The 10922-nt window shown below is 48.6% G+C and overlaps 3 protein-coding genes across 3 annotated transcripts; 2 read left to right on the forward strand and 1 right to left on the reverse strand.

The window, feature by feature from the left end:
- The first annotated feature begins 1263 nt into the window (after positions 1–1263).
- KVR01_011604 (uncharacterized protein) lies at positions 1264–2946 on the forward strand. The gene is made up of 3 exons (XM_044787180.1): positions 1264–1688; positions 1744–2037; positions 2152–2946. The coding sequence occupies exons 1-3, from the start codon at positions 1302–1304 to the stop codon at positions 2494–2496; spliced, it is 1026 nt and encodes a 341-aa protein (XP_044639313.1). The 5' UTR covers positions 1264–1301; the 3' UTR covers positions 2497–2946.
- Positions 2947–4819: 1873 nt separating this feature from the next.
- On the forward strand, positions 4820–6654 carry KVR01_011526 (uncharacterized protein; the record flags this gene model as incomplete). The annotated part of the gene is made up of 3 exons (XM_044784435.1): positions 4820–5312; positions 5380–6313; positions 6366–6654. 3 exons carry the CDS (start codon positions 4820–4822, stop codon positions 6652–6654), a joined length of 1716 nt encoding a protein of 571 aa, XP_044639235.1.
- A 233-nt stretch (positions 6655–6887) lies between these two features.
- KVR01_011595 (uncharacterized protein) lies at positions 6888–8483 on the reverse strand (the record flags this gene model as incomplete). Its single annotated transcript, XM_044792095.1, has 4 exons — positions 6888–7010; positions 7101–7282; positions 7370–8254; positions 8321–8483. 4 exons carry the CDS (start codon positions 8481–8483, stop codon positions 6888–6890), a joined length of 1353 nt encoding a protein of 450 aa, XP_044639304.1.
- Positions 8484–10922: the final 2439 nt, after the last annotated feature.

The following is a 10922-nucleotide window of genomic DNA, read 5'->3' on the forward strand; positions in this document are numbered from 1 at the left end:
CGAGGATATACATGGCGCCTTCATACGGTGGTAAGCAGTTAAGACCCAGCGCTTAAACAGGACACGATGTTAATAACGATCGATAGTCATAATACGATAGGTGGTTGCCATTGTACAAAATTGAATATTGAACCACAACACGTCACCTGATTGCCACTTTGCTGTGGATTTGAAGTCTCCCACCCCTATAGAGCCCTGGAGGTCACCTCTATTTCGGTATAATGACTTGGAGTCAACGAAGCCGGGCCAAGTTTCTCTGGCTGGCGGGGATCGGGCTATGAATGTTGTGGTGCCAGTAGTCTCCCAGGTGAACTCAATGCACATGTACTGCACATGTGGGCGCATGATACACTTATGGCCGATGTTTATTTTGCACAGCCCTTCGTCACTTTTACAAGACAGGAATTCCTAAGCTAGGGGCAAAAGGTTACCAACCCACCCTACCTAGGTCTATAAACATTATCTAAGGTAGACCTAACATATAATAAGAATCTCACACTAAGCCTCAATTATTACCACTTAGTGCATTAGCTACTCTAGAAAAATATATATTAAGAACGAAAATTAAATTAAATAAGATTTATAAGTAAACTACTCTAATTTAACCTTTTTTTATAGCTACCTAAGTAGTCTTTATTTAATATAATAATTAGTTAATTTATTAAAAACATAGGCACCACATTACATTTTACGTAGATAAGGATTAGAAACGAAACTACTTATGAAAGAACTTACTAGTAGCTAGCCGGCCATAATACAGAGGCATGGATGGACGGATTCAATGGTTGCAAGCCTGCACTGGCTGAAGTTGATCCTAGGCTGGTACTTAGTCCTTCTAGCCGAGCTTTCAAAGTTGTTGTGTAAATTTCTTCACATCATGATGACCTTGGCGATGATGTGACAAATGATGAGTTTTGACAGAGACCAGTGTTTGGCTCTCGTGGCGTCTGACATGTTCGCAGGGAGGCGTAGGCGTAGGGGCGTTCCGAAGGTCTGAGCCCCAGATGCTGGCCACCAACCATGACTGTGAAGGGGCTGCCTGCTGCCTGGTAAACGCAACGCTACGCACTTCGCCACCCAACAACTTCTTTGCATTCCACTCCCCTACGACATCTGATGCCTTCTTGAAGGTCTGAGCCCCAGATGCTGGCCACCAACCATGATTGTGAAGGGGCTGCCTGCTGCCTGGTAAAAACAACGCCACCCACTTCGCCACCCAACAACTTCTTTCCATTCCCCTACGACAACTGATGCCTTTTTAAAGTTCCTTCCCTCTACACCTTATAATAATATACCTGTGGATGACAGAATCCAGTCGATTTTCTTCAGCCCACGTAACCCTCAAAGAGCCTCCTCAACACAGCTACACACTGATAACAATGACTTCATTCCCGAAGCCCCGAGCCCCCGGGCCCAGATCCGCAGTCGGGGACTCGCTCGACATTGAGCATCGCAACGCCGTTCTACGGGCTACGTCCAACGTTTTGTCTACGTCACACTGCATCCTTACCATGGCGCAGCTCATGGATGGACTTCCGTTGTGTGATATTGCTAGATGCTCAAGAGGAGCTCGGATAGGGGTCGGCCATCCCCTCAACAATCATACCGAGCTTTGCGACGGTGTTATGGAAAGAACAGAAGCTTGGATTGCGGGTCTTGACTTGTCAAGTCTTCAGCTCGAGAGAACAGTAGGAGCTACCACGCGTCTCAGGCGGGGCATGACCTTGCTGACACTCCGCACAGCTGTTAGAAAACTTCAACAACACCGAGACAGGCAGTGATGAGTTCAACTTGCGTCTTGTCGAGGTGGTAGCGGCGTCAATCCACCAACTCTCTGTCATCTTGTACAATAAGCAGGACAAGTGTCATGTTGAAGCTGAAATCCGCAGCGTCACCTCATGGCAAAGGGCACGCCGTCCTTCTGACACGTGGACAGTCCACCTGGCTCCTTGGCCGACACTCTTCTTAAATCATGAATATCTGAATTACGACCAATATCCTGATGGACTCGCTGACGCGGCTGCCTACTGGGCCGAGGTATGTACCCTCAAGTGCTTTCGTATGTACTAGGCTCCGTCGAGGTCTCGAGTAGCCTGGTTCAACATTGCCCGTCACTGAGAAAGGACGGGCTAACTTTCGTGACCTAAATAGGATCGAATATTTGGAGGGGTGGTGCTATTTGAGCGTGGAGAGTCTGATACTGAATGCAAGAGCATCTACTTTCATTCGGGCCGACGCAAGGAAACAGTACGGGCATGGAAATTACCAGAACACCACCTTAGGGCGCTTCTGGTTTTCCTCACCAGTGATTCAATCGGCAAAGGCGAGGACTCACCTTGTCCCATACCCATATCCTGTGAGCGGACGAATATCCATCGGGTTGACTCATGGGATGCAATGGCGGCCAGGCACATCTACCGCGACCCCTGGGAGCGAAAGGTGCCACTCGAAAAGGACGTCAATAGCATTCGGTATAATGACTTCGACTATCCTTGATGATGTCGATTGCCTACCTAGATACAGTTATGCGCATGAAAAGGCCCGGAATGTACGTGGGTAGGCGTGGGTGTGGACTCATTGGCAGACTTCAGCAGCTGTGCTAAGGCAGTACTGGGGCAAATCAGCTACAAGTGGTTTCGTTTTTAATCCCCATACATGTAAAATGTACGTGGCGCCTTCATACAGTGGTAAACGATCAAGACCCAGCGTTTGAAGAAATACAGTGCCAATAACAGTGGAAAGAGAATACAGTATGTGGGCACGTGGCTGAGCCTCGTACCGTACAGACAAGGCTGGAAGGTATCGCTCCCAAATCAACTACAAACAGCTAGTCCTGGAGATCTCGTGCCCGCAATGCATTGGGGATGAACCTGTAATGGATGTTTGAAACAAATTCCAACCTGCTCCCCGATGCTATGCCAGTGGTTTTGTGTAACTAGGTCTGAGCCACGAGGAAACTAGTACAAATGCATGAGCAATTTAACAGCTGTATAATATGTCCGCCATCTCCGTGAACCTCCTCGTTCCTATCATAATTGTCAGTCAAAACCGAGAGGGCCTAGGCAGAGTCCGAGCTCAAGCTACTCACAGCATTGGCCGCACGCGTCCGACACTTTGCGTAACAAGGCTGCAAAGTCAACCGTTTTGTCCTTTATGCCCTAAGACTGACCTTTAGACTTCTTCGAAGCTTTTTATCCAATCAAAAGGGGGAGCAATGATGCAGGGCGTTTTTACAGGCCGTCCGAGGACGCACCAGCCTGGCACGCACGAGACCATTGTAGATGCTAGGCACTATGGTCATACTCCATTGAAGTGCCATGTTCTGCATTCACGGCCCGAAATACCTGGGACGTCTAATATTTGCTCGTCCCTGTTTGGGTCAGAAGTACGAGGCCAAGCCCATGGTTATCGTGTTCAAACAGATCAATTGATATACCACGTTTTGACTGCTCCGAGCCAAGACCTATGCGGAGTAAGCTGCGATCTGTCGCGCGTCACTTTCCGACGTCCGTGTTTTCGTGTATCCTGTGGGCGGTATATCACACACAGTCAAGTCCTTTGCGACCACTGGTAATACTGCACGTCACGGTGAGAAACGAACTAGAATGCAGCGACGGTGGGCTGCATGTTGCTTCTCAAGTCCTATTGTGGCGCGCTTGGCAGGGGCGAGGAGCATGCAGGCTCAACTCGACACAACACCTCGGCTTGTTGTCGGTTCATCATTGTGGGCTGAAACCCAACAGGCAGTGGTCGTGGGTGCGCTGCAGTGTGGGTTGGTCATCATGTCATGTTGGAATTTGGCCATACATCCCTTACAGCCGACGAAATGATGGCCTCCTGGCCACACCGGTTGAATCCTTCGGTATCACCACACTCGCCTCCAGGCTGTTGAGTCCTCGTTCAAACTTGCTTCTGGATCCGGTTCCTAGGCTGCCAAGCCAGCTAGGATCTGTTGTTCGGTGGCACAGCAGGGGCAAGAAGCCAATTTTGCAAAAGACTTACGAACGACTCTAACAATCACACGATCTTGCCAGGCAAAATAGAGCCAGTTGTGGTGCTTTGGGAATCCGTCTTTATTGTGTAAGTGTACAGCCAGATCAGCACTCCATTCCACCGGCGGACCACTCTGGAATCTCCTCGTGACCAAAAGTCCCGGCAGGTATGCGAGGGGGTACGGAGGACCCTGGCCGAACTTCCGCAAAGGGCAGTTAGCTACCGTTGGGTTTGCGGGGAGCCGCCCAATCAGCTGAACGGCGGGTGCAAGAGGGAGGGTAGGGGGCCCGACATTAGTCCCCGACACGCATTGCGAAAAGTACATTCCACGAAGCAGCCGCAAGGAGCTGGGAAGCCTGATCTAGTTGGTGGCGTCGGAGGGCCTTTGGACGCACGTCGAGTTGTTCCCGGTCCTGGGGAACCACCAGGGCGAGCCAATCGCCAACGGATGTCGCGCATGAAGAGCCAAACGAGCAGCCCTCCATCCCGTGTCAGACCTTCCGCGCCCGGGCAGGCGGGTAATGATCCCCTGCTCTCCAGGTTGTTCCCTGAACGTGGCGATCAATCTATATCAGGCGGTCTTCCATTCCAGAGTCTCGACCTTCGAGACGCTGCTCCTCTCGTCTAATGGCCCCGATGTGTCACGGCGCAAGCTTTGGAGTCTGAAACCGTGATATCTACTACACCATAAAGCTGCTGCATCTCTTGGCTAGGACCGCTAGACCGCCCCCCAAGGTTGGTTCACCCCGTGTGGCGTGAGCTGGGTGGTCTATAATCCAGTCCCTCTCCGCCCAGCCCCAAGCCACATGCATTGCATCTCTCTAAAATGCCTCTTTCTTCCTCAAAGAGCTTTGAGCGGCTTGCCGACGAACAGACTTACACGGGCCATCAAGAACAGTCAGACATACTGTCGCGGATAAAAATGTCCAAGGTTGGCGCCAGACCGCAGGCCGAGATGGAGGTGGCTCGGCCCGAGGCCCCAAGGTTCGAAAGGGTGACATGGTACAAGGAGCCTCATCTGCGGAAGCTCTATGCCATGTCTCTGGTTCTCATGATAGCCTCCGCGACTACGGGATACGATGGGATGCTAGTGAATACCTCGCAGCAGATCCATCGCTGGGAAGAGTATTTCGGCTTGGACATCGACGACAACAATAAGCTTGGTGTCTTGATCAACATGTTCAACATCGGGTCCATCGTCTCCTTCTTCATCACGCCCTACGTCGCTGATAATTATGGTCGGAAAAACGCCATAATTGCGGGTTGCATCTTCATGATTGGTGGGGGCTGCCTCACAGCTTTTTGCGACGGCTGGGCGCGTAAGTTTTCAGGAGCTCCGTGGCAATGATTCCGCGGTTGGGGCATTGCTGACATCAGGGTTGACAGTCTACATCGCGGGACGGTTTCTGCTAGGCTTCGGCAACTCTTTAGCACAGATGGCCTCGCCACTACTCCTGACCGAGATATGCCATCCACAACACCGTGGCCCAGTCACTGCCATTTATAACTGTCTCTGGAACCTCGGCGCTCTCCTTGTGTCTTCTATCGGATGGGGAACAGCCTACATTGATAATGACTGGTCTTGGCGGTCCATAACGCTCATACAAGTCGTGCCATCTCTGATACAGATAACGTTCATCTGGTGGCTACCAGAATCGCCTCGGTATCTGGTGAATAAGGATCGAAATGAGGAAGCCCTGATAGTGTTATCAAATTGTCATTCCGGCGGAGACATACACGATGCCGTCGTGCAATTCGAATTCCAGGAAATCAAGCAGACCATCCAAATGGACAGAGACGCTGACAAGGCAACGTCGTACCTGGACTTCTTTCGCACCAAGGGCAACAGGTGGAGACTTGCTATCATCATCTCCCTGGGCATCATCTCTCAGTACTCGGGAAATGCATTGTTCTCGAATTACATGAATACCATCTACGAGGGTGCGGGGATCACTATGCAGAGCCAGAAGCTCGCCATGTCCACCGGAAAGACAATTCTCGATTTGGTCGTCACCATCGCGGCCGCCTTGAACGTGGATCGTTTTGGCCGGAGGCCACTGTTCCTGATTTCTACCAGCGGCATGGTGGTCGCCTTCGCGGCATGGACGGCGACAGGCGCGATATATGAGAACTCGGACATGACCAACATCCAGAGTGGATATGCCCAGCTTGTCTTCATCTGGCTCTTCGGCATCTTTTACGACATTGGCTTCTCTGGGTTGTTGGTTGCCTACGCGCTAGAAATCCTCCCTTTCCATTTGCGTGCCAAGGGCATGATGATTATGAACATCACCGTGCAGGCTGTGCTGGCGATGGGAAAGTATGTCTCGATTCATCCACAGAAGAGGAGTTGCCTGCTGACACCTTATTAGTCAAACAAACAAGATTGCCTGGGACAGCTTCCCCCGTCACTGGATGTTCATGCTCTTCTACACTTGCTGGGATGTGGTTGAACTGGTTTTCGTCTACCTATTCTACGTCGAAACAAAAGGACCCACGCTCGAGGAGATCGCACGTATATTCGATGGCGATGATGCGGTTGCGCACATCGATTTGAACGAGATTGCAAAGGAGCTGCACGGTGATCATTACGAGGAGGCTCATTTCGAGGCATACCGGCATAAAAAGGGCCCGTCTGCTCGAGAAAGATACTATTCATAGTGTTGTGACAGCTTTTTGCCAGTTGGCTTCTTAGATTAATGCGCAGCGTTGTTCAACATTGGACATTTACCCAACACCTTCTTCGTCAACTCCTGGGATTCATATGAGCTTCATTCATGGTGCCTCGAATTGCTCCACATAACCAGAGTTTAAAGTATCTGGCGACTTACCTATTCATGCTGCACATCTGGAATGGCTCTTCCATCTCTACTTGCTAAGGTTCTAACGATAATCTAGACACCTCTCATAAAACCTCTCTTTCTAATTGGCGGTTTCTCCCCCCTGCCTTTCTCGATTTCCTTCTCGCCATCTTCAGTGTTAACCACATACCGATCTTTATTCTTCTCCGCTTGCCTCTTCTCATGTTCTCCTTTCCACCTCATGAGGTAACAACAGAGAGGAAACAATGCGGTGTTGATAGCCGTCCACGCGAATAAAACCCCTACATTCAGACCTATCCTCGAATGTAAATCGAACAACAGCTGTCGGCTCGCCTCCACCACGTGATGCAGCGGCCAGGCGTAGCCCCATTTGTAGAAGCCGGGCGCCAGGTCCAGGCTGTAGAAGCTGGTGGACACATTGGTGATCACCCAGAATATCAACCACAGGGCCGTCCACGGCTGCCCAACTATCATTGCCACGTTCTCGCATGCCAGCCCCAACCCACACATCCCAACGTAGTTTACCAACCAGTAGACTACAAAAGTAGCCTTGCCGTATGCCGTCGCTCCCTCTGGTGGTGGAGAATAGACGTGGCTAGCGGGCCCGGTCCAGAACGGAATCTGGAATGCAAGCGAGATGACAGAGTAGGCGAGGCTGATAAGACAATATGCAGCAATGGTGGCAAGCCAACGCCAGATGATGAGCTGCCAGAAATGTAGCGGTGGGTGGCCCTGGGGCTGGATGTACTTCATGTGGATGGGGAGAAAAAAGCTAAATGAGAAGAAGGCCATTATGATCAGGTAGATTAGGCCGATGCTGACAGCCGGAGTTGCCGCCGCTGGCTTGAAAGGCCGAAGGTCATAGATGAGAGGCGTTACGCCCGGGTTCAATGCTGCGGGTGCCTTCACCAGACTTTCCCGGGAGATACTTTCATTCGACATGATCATCTGCCCCCACATAGGACCGAACACGGCCCCAAACTCCTCGTTGAATTTCTGCAGGTATGGTAATACGTCGCTCTGCATCGTGGTGGAGTCTCGCGCGGTCTGGATAACAACCTGCACTGCTCCAGTCGGATCATAGGATGAGTTGCCAGTCTCAATGGCTTCTCGCAGAAGGAAAGTAGCGTTAGGATTTATGACGATGGCCGCCCATGCGTCCCACCTATACACCGCCTCGCGCACCTGAAGCGGGTCATTGGCATACTCAGACGCAGGAATGGTAGTGTAGCCCAAGGAAGGCGTGGGGGATTCGAAGAGTTGCTGTGTCAATTTCACAACGGCGGGACCAACAAAAGGCTCTACGCCGTCGTATGGTGCGGCTTTGGCGTCAAAGTCCACGACATGAACGACAATAGAACGTAAGTTTGCCTCGACCCGGAAGAGAACGCCCCAGTACAGTGAAAGGATGGCAAGGATGGCGACCAAAAGGATAATGACTGCAGAGCAAGGGTCAGATTCAAAGCCCAACTTGCCCACCGGTGTCTGTTTCATAGAGAACTTACCAGTACGAAACCAAAGCAATATGACATGGCGGCGGACTTTGCTCATATGGGGATGCCAAAAGCCGACGGAATGGTGAGGCTGCTGGTCTTTGAGCCCAGGACCGTGGGTCTCGTCGCCACCAGTCGCAGTGTCGACATCATCCTTGCGATCCTCAAGCTTCATTGTTCACAAGTTGAACCCTCGTCGTCCACTTCAGCGTTGGTGTTTGTAAAGCGGGCAAAGTCTTCACCTTCCAGGGTTGTGCCAGGTGTCACAGATGCTCCGAGCTTGATGCTGACAACGTGCTTCATGCGAGGCTCGTTTGCGAACGCACTGGGGCATCCATGGCTACATGAGGTTTTTCACGAATATAGAATCGTCATGCATTTCTGATCTCAACGGCCACCGGTGGGCCCGATACGACACTGGTCGAGCAGCTCGGGCGCCAAGAACCAAATTGTCGGCGAAATGATGATGTCACCAACATCTGGCTACTATCCCACGTGCAGCTAATAACCCGCCTCAAGTTCTCTCTAATTTTGGCTACCAGTATGAGTACCTGGGTAGGGTGATCGGCCCGTTTCCAGATGCATTTTCATTCTGGATCGTGAATACATAATGTTCCTCCGTTAGGGTTTTACAACATCTGCATCCTGGGTTGTTTCCCGAATTCCTGCGACTTCCCAGCAAGCACCAACGCCGAACAGTTCATGAGCTACCCTAGGGTAGTGCAGGGAGCCCGGGGTTTCTTCAAACTAGTGCACACCTGGCTGATCTAATCCTCCCAGTAAGATCGTCCCCGTTGGTCCAATTGCAAGGCCCGGGTGTATGCGGCCTGTCTATTGTCATATTTATGCTGGCAGAATTGATTCCGTGAGACCTTCAGCTGTTATTCCGATGTTCCCCACTGGCATGGATGAGCTTTGTAAAGACTTGATTTTACGAATTGACGTGCTCCTCGGCTTGAAACTGAAAGATCGATCACCAAGACCCGGCTTTCAGGAACACGTTGATGTCCAGTGCTGAGGAATGGTCTCTGTGACACCTGCCTGTTCATTCTATCCTCGACGGTTTGCTCATGAATAGCTTTGATTCAAACAGCCCCAGATTTATTCAATACCTAAATTGATTTGCAACTCACGCCAACTATGGCCTCTATCCATGTCTAACTTAACCCTGTGACGTAGAACCGCGGCGTTCTGGTGTCGTCCATGCCATTCACTATGTGACGGGTACTATAAATACTCATCAGATGGTACACTCGCTTTTGCCTGCAGCTGATGTCTCGCGTGTTTAGCGCCGTTACAGCATACCTTCATCACATGGTTGCTGAAGTCCGAGTGACATTAATCACATTCGTCTGAGGTAATATAGCGTGGCCCACAGTTCATACATCGTCCTCTTCATCACATGATATACGGGGCAAGTTGCTATCCCATGGGGTGACTGCTGAAGATCAACTGAGAATACTTATACTCCCTAACTCGTGACATTTAATTCATTTGTTTTATCTTGTTTTCTTTTTTTCTTTGAAGGCGGGGGGGGGGTCAGAGTCTTCCAAGAACCGAGTGGTGTGGAACCTTGAGTAACGAGGGGCAAGCGCAACTTTTCTATTTCTTGATGCACTGCATTCTTCCCCAATTGCCCACCCAGAGTTTCTGTTTGGATTTCTCGTGTCGTGTGTGAACGTAACAAGGGCTCGGAAACCCTCCTCGTAATCTTTCTAAAGCTGGCTGTAGTGATGAACGGGGGCAGCTATGCAAAAGTGGGTGGTGGGTGAGGGACCCATGGACAGGGAATGTTGAGGCATCACCATTATCAAAGCTCTCGATAAGTCCCAAGTTGTTCATTATTATCAAGCTTAAAGGACTCATTAGCACTTCCATATCTAGGATATAGACCCACCGGGATATAATAGAGATACTTTCTACACCCCCCCCTTAGGTAAAGGACATTCTTCTTCCTCTAAATAATTAAATCTATATAATTTTACTTCTATTCTATATATATTTAAGAATATATATAATACTTATATATAGTAATAAATATTTTAAATTTAATATTTAAAAAATATAATATTAATAATAATAATTATAATATAATAAATATTTATAACTTTAATTTTATAATATATAAATAAAATTAAAGAATATTATTTTAATAATAATGTTAATTATAATATTATAAAAGAGTTATATAATAAGATTAATTTTAAAAATAATTATTATATAAATAAATTTAATTAAAGGAAATTTAATTAAAATTTATCCTTTTAAATATATATATATATATATATATTAATAAAATTTTTATTAAATAAATTAATATTATAACCTTTATTTAAAAAGCTAATGTCCACTTACCTAGCAATTATATCCACTTACCTAGTTTTTTTTAACTACTCACCTAGTATAAAAATTTACATATAGAGCCTATATAAAACTATATACCTAACCAGGATTCTCTAAATTTTCAATACTTTTAGTATAAGCCCCTTCTAGCATACCTTCTAGCACACCTTTTAGCACACCTTCTAGCATACCTTCTAGCACACCTTCTAACACACCTTCTAGCATATTTTCTAACATACCTTCTAGGCCTTCTAGCCTATATACATTTAAG

This window comes from Diaporthe batatas (assembly GCF_019321695.1).
Source record: "Diaporthe batatas strain CRI 302-4 chromosome Unknown Contig00016, whole genome shotgun sequence".
Classification (NCBI taxonomy): Eukaryota; Fungi; Ascomycota; class Sordariomycetes; order Diaporthales; family Diaporthaceae; genus Diaporthe; species Diaporthe batatas.